The following is a 22,076-nucleotide window of genomic DNA, read 5'->3' as shown; positions in this document are numbered from 1 at the left end:
CTCATAAATGACACTTATTGGAACACCATAATATAATGGAATATCTTAAAGGAAAAAATACACCCTATAGATCTGGTATAATGATTGTTTTTAATTAATGAAAGGTATTAAATTCAGGCTTGTAATTGAGATTGAAACAATGATTACTTGTACTGAGAAACTAAAAATATAGAAATTAAACCATCATTCAATGTCTATAAAAAGACACAAACGAGTAGTTTGGAAGATACCATGAAGTTTGGTTAATTATTTGATAAGTTAAAGTAGTTCAAAAAAGAACCAAAACAAGATAATCCTCTCACAATACATACAAAATATATGGCAATAATGTATTATCCAACTTCTAAAAAATATAAAGTCTTACAAGCGTATTTATACTTTGAAAAAACTACATCCTAGTTGACCTCATATGCTAACATCAACTCATATTAAAATAAAGCCCAAAGTGTCTCAAATAAGGCCCAAAACATAAAAAAATAATAAAAATAATAATTCTAAAAAATAATTTAATGTGTCGTATATGATAGAGTAAAAGAAATAATTGTTGAATGAAATCCTTCTCTAAAAACAACCCCTGGCCAAATATATGTTATGTTGCGCCCTTAGAGTCCAAAAAAAATAAGAAAAAATAATGCAATTAATTCTTCTTTAGCCACCTATGTTTCCATGCATAATAAATAATTCTCTCATAGCTTGAAATCCATAAAACACATGAAATAAATAAACCTATGGTTGCCAAAATTAATTAAGCCCACGAAGTAGATGGATAAAGCCCCTCTTATACATAGATTAAATTGATTAAGGTTTGATCATCGTTTGTTGAAGCTGCAGCCTCCTTGAAATTTATATTGGCTTACATACTCTGAATAAGCCCAATGAATATATTTTTGAGCTTTTTTGGCCTTGATCTTGTAATTTGTCTAACTAGAACTTCTAATGGATTATTGGGTGTAGTCTGGATTGTATCTAAAGAGATGGGGTAAGAGAGAGGTTTGCTTTAGTTGGAGAATGAACATGGCTAGTTAAATTTTGTGTTATTGATCAATGTTGAGTGTGGTTGTTAGATTTTGGATACTAGAGAGAAGAAAGGAAAAAAAAGTTGTTAGCTAATGTTATTTTGGTTTTTAGTAGTCTTTATTTTTGCTCTTCTGATCTTTTTTTTTTCATCGTTTTATTTTGTTTAGGGTTCTCATGTAGGGCTTTTTTTATGTTTTATAGGTAGGGTTTTTCTAATGTATTTTTCATGTCTTCTTTTTATATCATTTCCCTAAGTTTTAATTGATGTTATTGAGGTTCCTTGTTAAAACTAGAAAAAATAATATTGAAAATTTTATATTATTTACTTATTGAATGAGGATCTATTTCTATAATTTTTGACCCCCCCTTCCCTTTTCTTTTAAAATTAAAAAAAATCCAAAAAACAAAACATATCTTTTCAGTAATTTTTGTTATTTTTTACCATTTCTTATTTTCTTCATTTTTATTTAATGTTGGTGGCGACGGCAGTTGTAAACTAATTTTAACCCCCCTCCCATTTTTTGTATATATATTTTTTCTTTTAAAATTAGAAAAAAAACAAAAAAAAAAACAAACATGTGTTTTCAGTAATTTTAGTTAATTTTAACCATTTCATATTTTCTTCATTTTTATATAATTTTTATATGTCAAAAAAAAAACTTGAGAAGTCATAAATTTTTTTTTTAAAATCTAAAAAATAAAAATATAATTGGGGTAGAAATTGGATTGATAATTAAATATCGTGAGCAAAAATAAGGTTTGGGAATTTTAGTGTCATAATTGAGGGTTTAATTGAAGAAGAAATTGAAGAAAAGGCTTAATTTGATTAATTTAGCTAAAATTCAAAGAAGTAAGGTTTAAAGGTGAGTTTGGAACAAATAGTCAAGTTCGGAAATCAATTAAGGGCTTAATTGAAAAAAAAAATTAAAGTTAGAAGTCAACTTGGCTTAAAAATAGAAAATTAAAGAACCAATGACTGAAATGGAATCCTTGAAAAAAACAAAGGCCTAAGGTAACTTGATCGGGGTGAAATTAAATAAAAAGGATAAAAATTGACCCAAAACAAAAAATTAAAAGATCAGGGACCAAGGAGCAAAAGGCGTTGAAATGGAGGGACTTTGTTGACGTTTGGCTTGATTGAATTAGAAAAAAAAAACCTAATTATGCTGAAGAAGCAAAAATGATGTCGTTTCACTTTAAGTGAAATTATGTATTTTACTTAAAGAGAGAAGAACATGTTGATGAAGGTATGGAAAATAACAACATCATTTTATACATGGAATTTGCAGATTTCTGGGGGGGGGGAGCATAAACGATTGAGTCTCGTACACTATTATGGCTTAATTTTAATCCTAAATGATTCTTTTGGTGACACAAAACAAAAGAAACATGTTCTCTGATATGTTGGCTATAATTATGGTACAAGAAACCAGGCTTTAACTCTTATAATCCACTACAGATTTCATGCCAAACATTCTCACTTAATCAGCCTCCCTTCAAGACCAGCAGTCATCATTTCCATTTTTATCCATGATTTAGCTTTCAAAATTTGATCTTTTCTCCGTGAATCAAGCTAAGAACATTTTCTCTGATATGTTGGCTACAATCACGATAAAAGTAATCAAAGCTTTAACTATCAGAATCCTTTAAATATTTCATGCCAAACATGCTTACTCAATCAGCCTTCCTCCAAGATAACAATTATCCTTTTCATTTTGATGCAAGATTTAGCTTTTAAAATTTGATCATATCTCCACAAAGCAAGCAAAGAGCAATCAATGGTCAATAACTAAGTTGGTTTACAACATTATCTCTAAATATTGGATGCTAATAAAGACAATGATTTTCTTTCCTTTCTGAAAGAGACTAAGAACCTCCTATAAAAGAAAAAAAATAGAGAAAGCAAAAAGGGGGAAAGAAAGGGTAGAAAAGAAAAGGAAAACTAGAAAAACTATGGAGAAGAGCAAACAGGAGGAAAAAGGAATATAAAGAGAGTAAGAAACACACTTAAAAAGAGCAAGAAGAAGGCATGGCTATAACAAAAGTAACACACATCACAAAAGCAGTAGCATAGTTTTTTTGTTTCTTCTCTACAAAATCTAGTTCATTCTAGGAGTAAGATTTCTATGAAACCAAGTTCAAATATCTTTGTACATTGATGTATCTTTACAATTTCTATATAAAGTTTTAATTGGAATTCCAGTTTTACTTTGCTTCTTAACATATGAGTGTATGTGTATAAAACTAAAAACTTGTGTCTTAACTTTATTAGTTTAAACTTTCTTTGATGTTGGCTTTACGTGAAACCAAAAAAATGATCTTTAAGATAAGTCAAGAAATAAAGAGATTTTGGTATATGGATAACATGTATTCGGGTTAATAAGGTTTGAAAAATAAATTTACAATAAGATTTGTTATATAGTCATTTCATATTGTAGTAATAAATCACAATAAATTGACATCTACAAAAATCTATAAAGAGAGTATTCCTCTTTCATCTGCAAGAAGTCAATGATGTTGTTTTCTTTGCTTTTCTCTTTTTCTTTTGAAACCAAAAAAGAGTGGCCCTAATAATTTATTCCTTTACAAGTGCTTTGTAGTAACAATTTGAAAGATGCATTGTTAGACAACTTAAAACTTAATCAAAAAAACAGATTATGCAATGATAAATGGCCGGGTGTCTCTAGAAAATGACTTGTGTTTTTTTTTTTAATGTTAGACCAAAATAGCCTTAATTAATTTCCTTAAAAAAGAAACATGGTTATGGTTTTATCTTGAGTTTTCATAGTTTGACAGTAGAAATATAATACATGGTAAACAAAAAAATGAAACACAAAAATTGAATGCATGATGATGATACCATTTTTCTTTTAAGGACACACATTAGAGGGGAGGTAATTGTCTCAAAACCTTGAGTAAAAAGAGTAAAATTTATCAACATCTTCTTATACTTGTAGTTTCACCCGATCAAAAACAAATTTTAAGCTATTTAAAAAAAAGATTCTAAGGCATGGAGTGTTAACTTTAAAATAAAATAAAATACATACATGTTTAATTTAGGTTATTCCAATAAGTCTTTTCTTTTAGGATCGATATTCAATCTTTTTCAAAAAAAAAAGGAAAATAGATTTCTTTTTCATTTCTATGATCGAAGTGGAATTTTAATAGTCAAGATGACTTGTCAAAAACCATCAAATATTTCATAAATAAATTGAAATTAAAAAATAAGATAATTAATGGCAATGAAAAAACAAATTTAAGAGAAAACACATAGTAAAGGTAACCTTTCATAAGAAACGATGTTGTAAAGGTGAAGTTGTTCTTCATTTAAGTATAATTAATCTCTTATCTGAATCTTTGAAAGTAATGCATATTTTAGAATCCCTAGTTTTCTTTAATTACTAGGTGATGACTTAAATTTTCCACGATGATACTATTTTTAACCCCTGTCACGACGTCAAATTTGATGCGTTAGCCGTAGTGGCCCTCATCGTGATGTCCACCAAGGTGCGACAATGGTAGTGGTGGTAGAAGTGGTGGTGATGGTAGTGGTCATAGTAGTCGTGATAGTGGTAGTGATAATAATCATAATAGTGGTGGTGGTGGTGGTGGTGGTGGTGGTAATGATAGCAGTGGTGGTAGTCGTGGTGGTATTGGTGGTAATAATGTTAATAGTTGTGCCATCAACAAAATTGATTTGGGAAACAGGTTTCCAGTTTGATGATTGAATGGCATGCTAGATTAGTTATGTTGTGCAACAATCATTTCAGAAATTAGCTTGAGGAGTGGATACCATCATATTTAGATTTCATCTTATATTCAAATCATAAAGCTCTAAAGTTTGTGAAATAGTCAAAAGTAAGGGTGAGCAAAAAAACCGATAAATCGATTAAATCGAGAAAACCGAAAAAAAAATAACCGAAAAAACCGAACCGAAAAAAAAACTGAATTAACCGATTAAAAAATCACAAAAAAATTCCGGTTCGGTTCGGTTTCGGTTTCTAAAGTCTGAAACCGATTGAACCGAACTGAACTGAACCGGTTCAACCAGCCAACACTTTAAAAAAAAAGTAAATATAAATACAACATTTTCTAACCCTAAAATCACTTTAGCCATCAACCGCCCCTTCCCTCCTTTTAGCCCTCCCTTCCCCTTCTCTGCATATCCCTCCCTCTCTTTAGCCCCCCCTTCCCCTTCTCTGCATATCCCTCTTTTCTGCATATCCCTCCCTCCATTTAGCCCCCCTTCCCCTTCTCTACATATCCCTCCCTCCCTTTAGCCCACTTTCTCTGCATATCCCTTTTAGCCCCCCTCCCTCCCCCTTCTCTGCATATCCCTCTCCCTTTCCTTTACTCTCCTTTGCTTTAATTTTTCTCCCCTCCTTTTACTCTTTGTAAACCTAAAGTTACAGGCTTTATGGGGTGCATGCATGATATGGGTAAGTGCCAAGTTGTGGATTTTTTTTCCTTTCATTCCCCCCCCTTTTTTTTCCCTGTTATCTTTTGTTGGCATGTGTGGCTGCTGGTTTGGACAATTTGTTCATACAAGTTTCAGCAAACAAACATGACATCTTTTCTTTATTATGCGTAGCAGAAGCTTTGGATATGGAAGCTCTTGTTTTAATTGTGGGCGGTCAGGGCATAGAGCATCAAAATGCCCAAACAAGGAAGATTTTTAGTTGCCTTTTTCGATGCAGAGATTAGGGATTTTTTTGGGACTGTGAACAAGTTGGAATAATTTTGGTTTGAACCGGTTTGAAAGAGAAAAAAACCGAACCGAACCGAAATTAATCAGTTTGAACCGGTTTTCGGTTCGGTTCGATTTAAAAAATTAAAAAAAAAAAATTGGTTTGGTTATTTATTTTGGTTCAAAACCGGACCGAACCAGAAATGTTCAACCCTAGTCAAAAGAAAGTTAGTACATATATGATAGCCAGGTAGATTGAATAGTCAAAAGATAGTTAATACATTTCTTTAGAAGTTCAGTTTTAGTCTGAAGCACAAGGCTAAAGTTCAAAATAAAGGGGTTGATATATTGAGTAGGCGAGTTTCCCTACTAATCATTTTCTACAATAAGATTTTGGTTTTTGAATGTCTAAAGAAGTTGTACGATGAAAATGCTGATTTTTAAAAGATATGGGAGAAGTGTTCTAATGGTCGAGCTAGTTAAGATTTTTATATACAAAATGGTTACTTAATGAAACGTAATCAATTGTATATCCCTCATACATCCCTATATAAGAAAGTGACTCAAGACTTACATAGTGGTAGATTAAAGGGTCATGGAGAAAGAGACAAAACAATGTCAACTTCGGAGGATAACTAATATTGGCCTCATCTCAAATGTGATACAAACATAATTGTTCAACATTGTTTTACTTGTCAAACAGCTAAGGACCAATCTCAAAACACTGGTTTATACATGCCCATACCTATACCTAAACATAATTGGGAAGATATTTTAATGGATTTCGTGTTAGGTCTTCCATAAACTCAATGAGGTATATATTATATTTTTGTTGTTGTGAATAGATATTCAAAGATGACTACAGATGCAATCAGTGTGGCTAGGCTATTTTTCAAAGAGATACTAAGGTTGCATAATGTTTTAAAATCCCTCATATCTAATAGAGATACCAAGTTCATTGGTCACTTTTGGCTCACTTTGTGGAACATTTAATTTCTCATTAAATTTTAATAGTACTATCCATCCATAAACTAATGGTCAAACAGAGTCTCTAAATAGAACTTTGAACAATCTAATTCGTAGCATTTATAGAGACAAACTTAAATAGTGGAATGTTACATTGGCCGAGGTCGAATTCGCTTACAACAGTTTCAAACATAGTGCTACTAGAAAACACCATTTGAGATTGTGTACATGTAATATAATCATGGCTACGACATCAAAGGATCTATTATAAGTTTCTATTGGGTCTATTGTAAGATCTAAATCAAAATGGATTCAAGAGGATGGGCTAAGTAAAGAGATTTAGGTTAAAAATATTTAAAAATATTTAAATCAGTCATTATAAACTTTTGTCTATTTACAATAAGAGTTAGGATACAATTCTAATTAGATTGGAAATTGGAAACTAGATACTTGTAACATTCTAACTATCATTCTAATTCATCTTACCATATTTATTTAGCATGTGTAGTTTGCTTGACTGAGAGGACCACCATATCAATTGATTTTTTAACATGATCATAAGAGTAGCTAGAGAGACTTGATCTGAATTGATGCAAATTATATAAACTGAGTAGAATCGTTCTGAAGGTAACAACTAACAACCATCTTCGGTTCCAGGCCAGAAACCCACTTGTTTCCATGTATAATGCACAACCCTACAAATTTCACCGAGCTGCAACGGCTTAGTGGCAACAGAGATCCCATCTCAATAAGCCACCTCATTTTCATTTTACATTCTCAGTTCTCCTTTTTGGCTATTTTCCCAACATAGGCCCTGAAACTTGTTTCTCATGCAAAGCCCTTACTCACCATCTCACCCTTCAACGTGTCGCCATACCGCACTTCAGTCTCCTCTTTAAAACAACACCACCACCCCATCTCTCTTCCTTACCTCCTGTCCTTCTCTCTCTGTGTGGTCTCATTATCCCATATCTTCATTTTCTTCGAAGTTGTGTTATCATCACCAATGGCTGATCGTATGCAGCCGCACCAAGTGCAAGTGCATGGCTTGAAGGGTCAACAACAGCAAGGGCCATCAGCCTCTAAAGCCCTGGCTGTGCTCACAATGCTACCTGTAGGTGGTGGGCTTCTTGCACTTGCAGGTATAACCCTAGTTGGCACCCTGATCGGTCTAGCTGTAACCACCCCTCTTTTTATCCTGTTCAGCCCCGTTCTGGTCCCAGCTGCCCTTGTAATAGGGTTAGCTGTGACCTCATTTTTGGCATCTGGGGCTTTCGGACTGACAGGGTCCTGGTCGCTCTCCTGGGTTGGTAGGTACATCCAGGAGGCTACCCAGACCATGCCGGAGAGTCTTGACCAGGCAAAGAGGCGCATGCAAGACATGGCAGGTTATGTGGGACAGAAGACCAAGGAAGTGGGCCAAGAAATCCAGAGGAAGGCACATGACGGGAAATGAAATGAAATGAAATCAAGTGAAGAATAATATTTGGTTTCTAGGGTTATGTATGCGAGGGCTGGTTTTCTAGAGCTACTTTTGTTGTATGTAGTTGTAAGGAATCTCTATTGCGAGGTAGAATGAGTTTGGTTTATGAGTTCTACCTTAATTTAGAATGTGAGCATCTGTACTGTTTTGTATTCTGGGTTCAATCGTTGAATTTCAATGTTATCTTGCGTTCTCTCTTGTAATCTCTCCCTCTCTCCAGAATTTCAGATTTCTGATCACAGGGCAGGAAATCTCAATTCATATTTTGCCTAGCTTTCCTAACAGCAAAGCAAAAATTACATTCGGAAGGACTTGTCAACCCTAGGCAGATATATTATGTTTCTTACTATTTTACCAGCGATCATAGATTCTAATGCTTTCTGATAAATGGTATTTCCACCATGTTTTGCTTTAATAAAGATAAATGCAAATGCATCTTGCCTTTACATGGTTTAATGGCAAAAACTGGGTCTAAGAAGACATGAATCCAGGATGGTGGTTCTCTTGCAAAATTAATGACGGTAAACATAAAATTTCGAAGATATAGAGAATAGGTAAATGTCTAATTCTGACAGTAACTCTTGTAGTATAAGCGAGCAATTGTATGATGCTTACCATTATTCATGTTCCTCCATAAAATGAGCTCTTTTTTCACAAGAAAAAATAGAAAAGAAAAGGAAAGTGTTGAAATCACAGGATCCACTCATTACATATAAAGTGTTATGTACAAAATCTGAGGCCGCTTCAGACACCAAAATTTTGGCCCAACAAGGGTACATTAGGTTTATTGTGATTCCCTACCTAATGTACATGATTAAGCTAAGCACCTAGGATTCCTTGTAAAATTAAACAAAAGAGGAAACCAGGATTCATTGTTGAGATACATTTTCAGATGGAGCTGCTCCTTCAACGTCCATGGGACGAGGTTCGACAGTTGATTTTGAGCTGTCAGGTATCCAAAACGTGAGAACAGTAGACGCAGCAACAAACATGGCACGACGAGGAGCCCATTTCAAGCATGATGCGATACCTATGTGACTGTTCCAGCATGATACCTGCAAAAGAACCACATTGGTATTGCTATCTTGACTTCAAAGCCTGTTTTTAGTACAAAATTGTAGGTTAACCCAATAGATTGATTCAGTATGAGGACTATCATTTTCGTAACAATTACTTGATGATAGCTTTAATCATACAGAAAAAGTTTCCCAAGATGGAATTCCAAATTCCTAAGTTTGTAACACAATAGACAAGGCAAAATTGAATATCTAAGAAGGTTGTTTTCACTGCCAATACAGCCATAGTACTTTTATAAATGTGCAGGTTGATTTATTTTATATATATATGCAAGTAAAGGATATTGAGGATATTAAATTTGCCACAGGCGTATCAATCCAACTAGCGGAATGACTCCCCTTGGGTGCATGGGGGAATCTACACTACTTAGGCAGTAGGCAAATATACTCTGCTTGCTACAGCCACCACATTGACATATTGGCAAAATTCTGAAGAATCCCTTGACCTAGTATACCAAAAGGAAGAAAATGGAGTCGACACAGAATTCAATCACTGCATGTGTGGAAAGAAGTACGAAAAAACAAATGTCTTTTAAATCCTTGCACTATATGAACTCTTTCTTAAGAGAGTCAAAGGGGTGCCTAGCCTAGCTACATTGAATTCCATTTATTTATTTATTTTGCCATGATCATCCTGTGCAATCTAGAAACTCCATCTGACAAAATATTGAGATAATCTATACCTCATTTCGCATGTTGATGTTCCAGGCATGCAAGGTTCCATCTCCTGAGCCTATAACAGAAAAAAACCATTAGCACCATTTTAGTACTCAAAATAGAAAACATCAAAAGACTAGGTTGAAATTTGCATCTCATTAGGCCACGGTAGATGATAGCTAAAAACCATCTTGGGCTGTATTGCTATTCATCAAAAAAACGCACAGCAGGTGATATTAGCATAAATGTTTATATTGTGATTATTAATGGATGCCTTTTAACTTTGAAAGGCTAACATTAGTTTCAAAACTCAAATTGATAGCGTTGGCATTCAGCATCCTGTATCATATTAGTTTTTTTGTGGATTAAATGGGAATGAATAAAATTTAACAACATTTTATTTAGGAAAATAGAACCAAAATCAGATACCTGATACCACATATTGGCCATCTGGGGTAAAAGTTGCCTCTATTTTTGTATTTGGAGATGGTTCCAAACTGAACCCACATCGCTGCATGAGGGAAACTTTAGATTGATCACTCAATCCATACATTATACATAAAAAGAACAATGCACAAGCTTCTTGAGAAACTTTAGATCAATCACTTATTCCAGAAATTATACATAAACAGAACAATACACAAGCTTATTCAGAAGCAAATCAGCAGGATATTGAGCGGGCTTTAAGGAGATAATCAGGCTTAAGTATCCAACCCAGGAAGCTAACCTTCTCTCCACCATATGCATCGAGAACATAGATGTTGTTACTTGTGGTCGTCAATAGCATTGATTTGCCATCGTTGCTGAATTTAATATCACAGACCTCAGCTGTATCTCCACCAACTAAAAAGGTGTCAAAGGGACCCTGCAATTAGAGACACAGGTCAAACTCAGCAGATAAAAATGCTAAGTCTTAAGTTGGTGCTTTGTAGGTACGAACCTTGTCATAGGAACGTGAATCAAACAGCTTAATAGCACCCCCTTCCATTGCCACAGCAAAGACAAGACCTTGTTGGTCATATGCAACTGTGGGTCTACCACGTAAACGCAAAATTCCCTGAAAACTATAACAGTGAGCATAAATCACAATCATGTAGAATAAATAAAAGCTGTTTGTGATACTAGATTAGTCATCTCGACTGCTAGTTATGATGCACCCTGTTTGAAACTGATTTTGTGTATTTATTGAAAAAGCCTCACATCAAAATTTAATGCTGAATTAGAAGCAAACCTGGCAGGCATTTACACGAAGATCCCATATTCTAACGCTGTGATCAAGAGAACCAGACATGAAGCTATCATTGATTGGAGACATGCAGAGGGAAACAACCCTGAAACATCATATATAGTGAAATTTTTCATGTCAGCATCATGAGATAGAAGCCACATTGGTTTGAGACATTGGAAAAATAAAAAAGGCAATAACCATCTAAGCTAACCTAAATAAGACATGCCTGTGCATTAATGTGATACAATGAAATGTAAAGAGAAGGCTGAAGCGCCCAATTATGAGAAGGAATCGTGTAAACAAAATGTTTCTACCATCAAGGAATTGGCTTATGGTAAATGACTTAAGATGAGACCTATGAGTTGTAGTGCCCATATTCAAATATTCCAGCTACCTCGAAAAACAAATAAAAACTGGAAGTATTCTTGCAAGTTACCAAAAGGTATATGCTATTGAGTTCACTTCCATAACTCCCACATAAATAAATAACTAAACAAAGTTTTTGCAAGCAAATAAACGCGATTAAAACCAAAATCAGTGCTCATTACTGAAGAGCCAATACCTCTCTTTATGCCCTTTGAAGTAGCGAAGACATCGATTATCATACATTGATAGATAACGTAATGATTCTGCAACATTTTCCATCACTCGCTCATACATGAAACAATGATATATAATACTCAAAAGAAAACAGTAAAAAATAAAAAACCTCCGGTAGAATCTAAATTGTATGTTGAGGAACAAATAACAGAGCTAGGGTGGTGCGTGAAACATATTCGATCTGCACCGTGTTTCTTGTGAAACGTAGTCTTCAGCAATCTGAAATTCAATTCTAAAAAACTCAGTATCCCATAATATATATATATATATATATATATATATATATATAAACAGCAAGCAATTCATCTTCTTAAAGAAAAAAAGGAAAAAGGAAACAGACTTGGCACTTGCAATGTCGTAAAGGCGAACCGAATCATCCTCGCTAGCTGTAACTAACAAATCGTCTTTTCGATGAAAATCAATTGAATTAATCTTCCCCCCCTGAATAAATTAACAAATAAATAAGTATAAAACATACACAAACTAAGAGCGTAAACAGAGCTGAACTGCATTAATTGAATTGCATAGTAATTAAAAATTAAGCTAAAGAATTTGTTCTGTTCGCGAAGCTTACAAATTCGGAGAAAACAGCTCCAATAGACATGCTGCGCACCGTATCATCATCGAGTTCTGTAAGCGACGTCATAGCCATTGATGGATACAGAGGAAGGAATAGGGTTTTAGGCCGAAATAGGGTTAATAATTATCCAGATCAAAGAGGCCAATTAACGGGGTTTAGACTTCAGGGTTAAGACACGTATATATAATTATTAACCCTATAAAGTAAATTTTAATTGCATTGCAGTAAAAAATTAAAATATAATATAAGCACTCTCTTTTCTTGTTAATAATACGTGCGAGTTTGGAAAATATATTTTAGAGGTTTTCTCTTGTTTTACTTTACAAGTTTGTTATTGTTTTTCAAATGAGAAAAAAACATAAATAATATTTTTTTTCTTTTATATACAAATACTTTTTAGCAAATATAAGAGATTTTTTTCTTATACATATTAGTTGGTATTATAATTTAATTTTAATCACAAATCTAATATAACTATTTTTTAGTTAATGGTGTAATTTTTTCATAATAGTTTTTAATTTGAATGAAATAAAATTATGTATTTATATTGTAGTAGATTATAATGTTAATATTATGTAAAGGATATGATAGTCTATCAAAATAATTATAAGGATTTTAAGTTTTCATGTATAGATATAGATTATGAAATAGACTCCATTGTTTTTAGTGAGCTAAGTTGGCAATTTAAAGAATAAAAATATTTTGAATAATCATGAAATGGTAAAACATGCAAGTTTCCATTTATTATTGGTTAAAAACAAATAGTTATTGAATAAATTATTATTCATCGCAAACAGGTCTAGATAATATTAAAGGAAAACGAGGTATTTTTTGTTAACTGGGGTTAGGTTTTCTTTTCATGTTTAGAGGGTGTTTGGTTGAAAGGTATGGTGATTTGTTTTTAAAGATACAATCTTTTTAAAACACAAACCACACTTCTAAAATCTAAAAATGCATGCTTTTTTGTGGGGACCTCACCAAAAAAAATCAAAGCTACCTTCAAACCAAACACTCTTGTGTAGAATTAGATGTGATTCAGTGTTATTTCGTAGATTTTTTTTCTCATAAAAAATTACATTTCATTGTTGGAAGCTCATTTCAAAGAAGAAAAATCAACTACTTGAGTTATAGCCCAATTGAATTTAATAAGTTATTTTATTTTAAATAAATAATAAAAAATAGACAGCAATAATCAAAAATTCAAAAACAAAATTAGTAAATAGAACAAAATCTTTTTTAAGAAAAAAATCAATCACAATAAGTTAGGGAAAAACCTTTGAAAGGATAAAATTAGGGGGAATAAAAGGGGAAGAAACCAGCCTAAGCCAACCCAAGTTAGCATGATAGACATATAACTTGAGTAATAAAGGGCAAGTCAATCAGGTTAACCTATTAAACTTGTGACTCAGGTTATGAGATCGGGATAATCCAATAGAAAATAAATTGAAGAAAACCAGTTTCTTAAAAATAATGTTAAACAATGAAATTGGAAAAGAAAATAAGTACAAAAAAATATTTCATGTTTTTCAAACCTGTGACCCAAGTCATTAGATCAGAAGCATCATACATGAAAAAATCATAAAACTCAATTCCTAGCAAATTAAATATTAAAGGTTGAAATTGAAGAAAAATCAATAATACAAAAGAATCTAAAATAAAAAAACATGGCAATTAAAAGAAAAGAGGTAAAAATCAAAATTAAAAACAAAGAAGAAGAAGAAAAAGCTAGATGTCAACTACAAACTTTCGATTGAAGTATGAAATTGAAAAAAAATATAACTTTAATAAAATGATAAAAAAATCAAAATAATAAAAATCAAATTGAAAACAATAATATACCATAGATTTGGATTGAGGAATAAGATTGAAAACTAGTAAAATTGCACAAAAAGGTTATGAAAAAATTTGAAATAAAAAAAAGGACTAAAGTGGAAAAAACAACACATAACAATTGGAATTGAATGATGAAATTGAAAAACAAAATCAAAACTTTACAAAAAGGCTAATAGTTAGAAATCAAAAGAACATAAACCATATTCAAAGGAAAAAAAATTGAGGGGCTACTTTGAAAATTTAGAGGGCTAGACATATAAAGTGAGGAGGAGAGTGAAAAAAGAAAGAAAAAAAAGGTCATCTGCGCAAAACTAGATATTTGTTCATGACAAACATTGTTTAAGGATGAAGGAGCCGTCGAGACAATTCAGATGCCACTTTAAAAGCCATCATTTGGTCGTCGGACGACATCAAACATGCCTCCCAAACAGGGTAGACAGCATTCAAGTGCAGAGACGACGTCACATGCACTACTCAAACACAAATAGACAACATTCATCCCACTTAATAATAACAAAAAAAAAACATATTGAAATGATGAAAATAACATTAGACCAAAGTTAAAGCTTTTGTTGACTTCAAAGGCAATATAATAAATTCAGTTTGCATTTAAAAATGAAAAGGAAAAAATGCTCATATACATCAGCTCTGGATGTTTTTTGCACCGAGGGTAATTTCTTATTTTCTACTGTTCATAAAATAATAAAAGATCATATTATTCTCATCAACTAGGCCAAATATTTTTGTCATGAGAGGCAAAACCATAACTTCACTATTATTACCCATAGTACCATTGAGTTTGTAGCTACAATAATTGGCACTATGGATTTCACCCTTTCCTTTTTAGTTTATTTTATTATATGCTAGGCCCTCTATAATATTTGTCAAGGCACAAGTACTCTTATAACAAATTATTCAGCATTCTTTATATAAAATTTGGGATATCATTAGATTATTGTATTAAGTAGTTAAGAGTGTGATATGATAAGCACTCATTTATTTTAACTCAATTGGATGGAAACCTAGCCTTGTTTAATAGGACCTAATTTTCACCCTAATTTTATTTAGATACTATTTTTACTTTGGTAGATAATGCATAAGAGGTTGGCATGATTTCACTAATAAAAATTAAGAAAATTATAATAGATTAATTATTGCATAGAGTCATTAAATTCTTGAATTTTTATGTTTAAAAAGTCCTTTAAATCTTTTATGTAATAATGTCATCCTTGCACGTTTGATTTTTATCTTTGTTACATTCTTATGTCATGATTGATGAGTTTTACCAATTAAATTTTGTTTTGAACAGTTGGAAGTAATACTTGAGATAGATCTCATATAGATACAACAACTAACTTGCAATAAATTAATGTAGGTTCTATAAAAATATAGTCGCAATAAATAGCAGTAAATTGGATCTCGAGTAAAAATGTTTAATATTATGGTGAAGTTTATAAGATAAAAGAGTCAATAAAAAACATTTTGAATTAGAAATATGATAAGTTATAAAAAATGTGAAACAAAAAATAAGATGTTTTTTGCAATCATGTTTTTTATTTTGGAAAATTATATACCATTTGTTTTTGGATATATCATGATTTGAAATTAAAATATTAATAATAGCAGCAAAATTGGTTTTTTTAAGAGCTTTTTTCTTTATAGGAAATTATATACTACCATTTTTTTAATATAAAGTATGTTTTGGAAATAAGATGTAGAAAAATGAAATATATATATATATATATATATATATATATATATATATATATATATATATATATATATATATTTGAATGGAGTTGATAGATAGTTGTTGTTGTAGAGCTTGATGAGATTATAACCAGGAATGAACAACTTGAGATTATTTTAATTAGGATCATCATTTGACTTTAATGTCTCTTATAAGGTCTGGAGAGTAACTGATATCTTCGTCTACATCATGTATTATTATGAATCCTAGCATATAATTCATAGGACACCAAATGTTGAAATAAAATGCAAAGAGGTGGGAATTGAATTTAAAGGTTGTTTTGCTGTAAAAATTCCAAATCTTCTATTATTTCTTAGGAAGAATTTCATATATAAGATGAAAATATTGCCACTAATATTTTGAAAACTAAGCTAAAAAATTCTTCAAATAGTTTTAATCAAAATGGATAAACCATGAATGGTCATCATTTTTTAAGAAAAGAGTATAACCAAGCTTGCTAATAATCAAAGTAATTGAATCTTTGAGGATGATAGTTTTGAAAAAATCGTTTTAAGGTGTGAGGACTTTGATTCTAGTTTAGAATTTTTATTTTTTAAAAAAGTGGTTCTTAAGAGATAAATTCATAGAATTGTCTTATTTTTTACAAATTTTCTAGAAAGAATTGAAATTGAAGAGGAAATATATAAGGAGTTATCTTGTTTGGGTATTCATTATAATTTTTTTTTTCAATTGGATAAATTTAAAGATCATAATTTTTTGACTTGTAAGGGTTAATGAGTTTTTTTGTAAAAGGATTTAAAGGGTAATAATAAAGTTGTTGAAGGTGTTTTTTGAGGTTGAATGGAAGAAGATGTCTAGAGCTTGAGAATAGTTTTTAGGTGAAATGTTTTGATTAGGTAATACTGAAAGGATAGATAATTAGTTATTTAAGGTAAAAGCTAGCATTACTGTATGAGGATTTACCCTCCTTGAAGTTTATTGTTTACTTGTTCTATAAAATGAATTGGTTTTGAGAGTGTAAGAACATATGATTCTTTTGATTTCTTGATTGGAACACTTATTTTGAGCCATGTAAAATTTCTCTGGATAGAAAGTTTATAAGAGAGTTAGCCTCTCATTTTATGAATTCAATTTCAAAATCAATATTTGATAATATTTCTAGCTATCTGACAAAAATCTGCTTTGAAATAATATTTGAAACACCTTTTTCAATGACATATTTAGCAAATTGACAATATATTCGTAAAAGGAGTTTTTTGAGAAATAAATCATCTTGAAAAGATGAGATTCATAAGACAACTGATAAAATTTCTTTTTGATAGTTGAATAGTTTTCTTAATGACCCATCAACAAATACATGAATAATATTGCACTACTTGTTTTTGACCTTGATCCTATTGTTTGAGAATACTAACATAACTAATATTAGACGTATCAATTTTAATAATGAGAGAAGCCTCTGGATCAAGAATTCCTAAATAATAAAGACTTTTGACACGACTTTTGAAAGTGTAATGAAACAATAAGAAATTAGAAGAAGAGGGACCAAATTGAAAATCATTATTATTATCATTGAAAAAAAATCATAAACCACTTTCTCTTTTAACTGTTTTTTTAATGACTAACATAATTTTGAGCGGGAAAAATGTTAAAGTTTGTGATTTTTTTTCATATTCAACTTTTGTTTTCCATATTTCTAGTAGTGCTACTTTATGAGCCTGTTTTTTTTTTTTTTTGCATAAAGAAATGATGTTTAGGTGATGCAAGCCCATTTCAAAGAAAAAAAAAACAAACAACTTGGATTATAACCTCGATTAGGTTTAATAAGTTGGTTTTATTTTAATTATACGATAAAAAAATTTAACAATGATAGTTAACAAATATATATTTTTTTTTAAAAAGACCATGGTAACATGGAGAAAAAACCTTTGGAAGTACATAACTGAATAAAAAATAGACAAAAAACCTTACTCAAGTTAATTCAAGGTGGCGTGATAAACATATAACATGAGTAATAAGGGACGAGCTAACTCGGGTTAACTCATAGAAACCATGGCCTATATTTTGAGATTGAGATAACCTGATAAAAAATAAATTGAAGAAAACTACGAAGTCAATATTAAAAAAAATGTCAAATAATAAAATCAAAAAAGAAAATAAGCCAAAAAAAAACGTGGACCTGCATTAATTTTTCTAGATCATGACTTAGGTCATTAGATCGGAAGCACCATATATGGAAAAAACATGAAGTCCAATTCCCAACAAATCAAATATTGAATGATGAAATTGGAAAAAAAATTGACTACACAAAATGATCTAAAAAAAGAATATCAATTAAATGAATGAGAGTAAAAATCAAAATCAAAATAAATTAGAAGGCAATAATTTGTTTTATTGGAGAGTTATATTGAAAAGAAAAATAAATCTAACAAAAAGACAAAAAAATCAAAAGAAAGAGGACCAAATTAGAAAAAATAATACACCATAAACTTAGATAAAATAATGAAATTGAACACATTTAAACTTTTACAAAATGGCGAAGGAAAAAATCAAAATAGGAAGGGCTAAATAAGAAAAAACTTATACATTACAAATTAGAAATGAAGGATTAAATTGAAAACGAATAAAACTTAAAAAAATACCAAGGATAAAAATTAAAATAAAAAGAATAAGGACTAAAGTTAAAATATCAAAAATAAAGAGGATTAACTTGTATTTTCCAACAACATGGTGAAGTGACATTTTATGTCATCGAGAGGTACCACATAAAAGGTGCAAGCACAAACACCTCCTATGCGCTAGCATGTGCACTACACATACAAGTAGATTTTTAGAATTAAATGATTTTTAATCAATGTTAAAAGACAAAAATGCTCTTGATTGCCCTAGTAATTACAGAAAAAAAAAAACCTTAAGAAAAGACCAAAAAGCTCCTAAACCTACAATTTAAATTTTTGAATCCAAAGGTATACCTATCAATTTACTATACATGAATAAATATAAAGACAATTATGTCTATCTTCATCAGTTTTATAAATTTTTGAATTTAGAGGTAATTAGATCATTTTAACGTGGTTACAAAATTAAAAAAAATACAATTATACCCTTGATAATCCTTTAATGACCAATGCACCATGTGAAAAGATAAAAATTTCCCAGAACAAAGGTATCTGGGTTTTTTTTAAAAAAAAACCCATCATTTTACTATTGTAGTGAATAATAAATTGAGTTTCAGTGCACAATGTTTTTACATTTAACTTTAGTGTTTATTTTTATATATCCATCCAACAAATTATTCCCATCATTTTACCCTATTTATTATTTATTATTATATTTTTATTTAATTATATTTAAAAATTATTAGGTTTCACCATATATATAATTTTTACACTTCTTTTTAACCACTTTATCACATCCCTAAGTTGAGTTTGGTTTTGGATTAAAGGATGTTAAGTGTTTATTCATTAACATATAACCTTTTTTTAACCATGTTTGGTAAATTTTAAGAGTAAAGGAGAAAATTAAAATACTTAAGTGTTAATTTAGTAGGGGTTAAGTGTTAACCTAGTAAGAAGTAGGCACAAGATTTTAAGATAACATTTGATTACTATTTCAGGACAAAAAGATAGATACAGAGGACACAAGATAAAAAAGGAGACAAACATAAAATTGTATTTGGTAGTGATATACAAGGCAAAATGATTGTTTCTATATCTATTTGGTTATGGTAAATAAAATAAAATAAAATATAAAAAAGTCTATTTCACCCTTAATATGTATTGTTATCAAACTTATATATTTCAAAAAATATTTTTTTTTTGTATTTTATAATAACCTTAGATGACTTAAAATCGGGTTGACTTAGGACCTGGACTGGTACGAGTTTAAGAAAAAATTGATTGGTTTGTGTCAATCGAGAAAGAATTGACTCGACTTGACCTGGTAAAAAACCTAGTTCAACTCCGAATAAAACACGGGTTAAAAACCTGTTGACTTTTTTGAAAAATAATTGGTCGAAACAAGCTTGCTTTGATTGTTTTTTTTTTTTATTTTTAAATTGGTCAACTAGGTTGACCCCCCCGAACCGTGAGTTGAACCCCACCTCATGTCAACTCCCAAGCTAGATTTTGAAATTATAATAATAACAATTTTTATCATTACATTGACCTCGGTCAACCTGAGTTAACCTTTCTAATTCGTGACTCAAGTCTTTATTGTTCAAGAATTAAAGCAACTTAACATCTAAAAGAGGAGTGAATTAGGTGTATCACTAATTTCTACAAATAATGCAAATTACCTCAAGTAAATATAATAACCAACAATATAATTAAAGTATTTAAAGTAAATAGATAAATGAGAGAATTTGTAAACTCGTTTTTAATGTGATTCGACAAGTCTACATCTACACCTCAAGTACCAAACCGTATTTGAATATTGTATTCCTTCATTAGTTAAAGTTCAAGAGTACAATAGCTTAACTCTTAAAGTTTTTACCTAACTCTCAAAGTTCGATAAGCCTATATCCATACCTCAAGTACTAAACATTGTCAGTTTTTACCTAACTCTTAAAGTTCAAGAGTACAATAGTCACTCGAAGAATCAACACTAAAATTTTTACACCACTTGAAGATATTCTCTCTTCAAGATTTTTTCCACTTGAAGATGTACCCTCTTTAAGATTTGTTTTCCACTTGAATATATATTCTCTTCAAGATTTTTTTTTGGTGAAATTATCTCACTAATACCAAGACTTTTTACCCAACTCTCAAAGATTTATAAGGTAATTTTGTTATCACAACTAACTCTTCTAATAAAGTGAATAATACAATTGAAAATTCTAATATCTCATAAGATATCATGAGATTTTAAGGTGTTTAAATGTAGTGAGAATGAGATTGAATATTTTTGTGCTAGATTATGAAGGTAATAGCACAAATTAGAGTATAATCAAGAATTGATGATTTTGAGGTGTTTTTACTCTCAAAATAGCTTGTGTTTCATATCCGTTTTTAATTTTGCAATTAGACAAGTTATACATATGTTTCTAAGAACAACTAGTTGTTTATAGTTTATATAATCCCACTGACAATTCAAACTATCAACCAGTTAAGATTAGTCAAGTCAATCGATTGACTGGCTACTATAAAATTCTCAGATGTTCATCACTGATGAATAAGTGGTCGATTAGTTCATGCATAATTTCAGTTTTAACAAATTAACCTTAATGGATTCTTAAAATCATATATTTTAGATTAAATCACATTATTTATCAATCATTTAATGCATGCAGAGTGAAGTGTGTGAGTTCATTTTAATTGTGCTATCAAGTATGATATAAAGATTTACATGAGTACTAAAATGAACGCTTAATCCAAGTCTTTATTTTGCTTCTTTTTTTTTGTTGGACTTCTTGATTGATTTTTTCACGAAATTCATCATACTTGTTGATATGTTCTTCGTACAAAACCTGTTTAAAGCTTATTCTCAACCAAACATATCATTAGTCCATTTTTCATGTTATTGTTATCGTCAACACACACACACACACACACACATGAACGCGTGACACTAAATGTCAACAATCTTTCCATTTTTATTTTTATGTTGATCAGGTCAATACGGTTTAATCCTTTTGACTTGTGACCCAAGCCTTATTCTGGGTTGACCCTAGAATTAGGTTTTAAAATTATGATAATAAACACTTTTATTTTTACGCTGATTTGGTTCAACCCGACCCATGATCTAGGCCTCGATTGGTGACTCGAGCTTTGTCTAGGATTGACTCTCAAGTTGAGTTTTAAAATTATGATAATAACCATTTTTTTCTTTACATGTTTTAGTTGGATAATTTTGGAATTAAGAGTTTTTTACAAGGATATTTTAGAAATAAAAAATATTATCTTTAGAAACTTATCTAACATAAATTCACTCTAAAATTATCTTAAAAACAGATTTATTTTATGTCTATGTTTCTTTAACCAAGCACATTTTTATTTTCACTATCTTTAATTTTTCTATCCCAAGACAATAACCAAATATTATCTAAAAATTGATTTATTTTTTCCCTTTAAACTATCATTCATTTTCTCTTTCTTACACAAAATTAGTTCCCACTAACATGAGTTAATTATTTAAATTATATTTAAATTATAATTTGATTTAAAATCTAATGATTCTTGCATAATTTTTATAGCACTTCAAGCACATTTGATATTATGGTAATGATTGTTTTTCAAAG

General features: G+C 30.6%; 2 protein-coding genes across 2 annotated transcripts; one reads left to right on the top strand and one right to left on the bottom strand.

Moving 5' to 3' along the window:
* Positions 1–7,478: 7,478 nt before the first annotated feature.
* LOC133688902 (oleosin Ara h 10.0101-like) lies at positions 7,479–8,336 on the top strand. Its single transcript, XM_062108549.1, has one exon. The coding sequence runs from the start codon at positions 7,677–7,679 to the stop codon at positions 8,124–8,126; it is 450 nt and encodes a 149-aa protein (XP_061964533.1). The 5' UTR covers positions 7,479–7,676; the 3' UTR covers positions 8,127–8,336.
* Positions 8,337–8,835: 499 nt separating this feature from the next.
* On the bottom strand, positions 8,836–12,454 carry LOC133694923 (protein ANTHESIS POMOTING FACTOR 1-like). Its single transcript, XM_062116613.1, has 10 exons — positions 12,289–12,454; positions 12,055–12,155; positions 11,824–11,933; positions 11,677–11,743; positions 11,118–11,217; positions 10,827–10,943; positions 10,614–10,751; positions 10,316–10,397; positions 9,913–9,962; positions 8,836–9,208 (listed from the first exon to the last, which is right to left on the bottom strand). Exons 1-10 carry the CDS (start codon positions 12,364–12,366, stop codon positions 9,023–9,025), a joined length of 1,029 nt encoding a protein of 342 aa, XP_061972597.1. The 5' UTR covers positions 12,367–12,454; the 3' UTR covers positions 8,836–9,022.
* Positions 12,455–22,076: the final 9,622 nt, after the last annotated feature.

This window comes from Populus nigra, chromosome 1 (assembly GCF_951802175.1).
Source record: "Populus nigra chromosome 1, ddPopNigr1.1, whole genome shotgun sequence".
NCBI lineage: Eukaryota > Viridiplantae > Streptophyta > Magnoliopsida > Malpighiales > Salicaceae > Populus > Populus nigra.
Note: the sequence above shows the minus strand (reverse complement) of the source record. Positions and strands in the feature narration are given on the sequence as shown.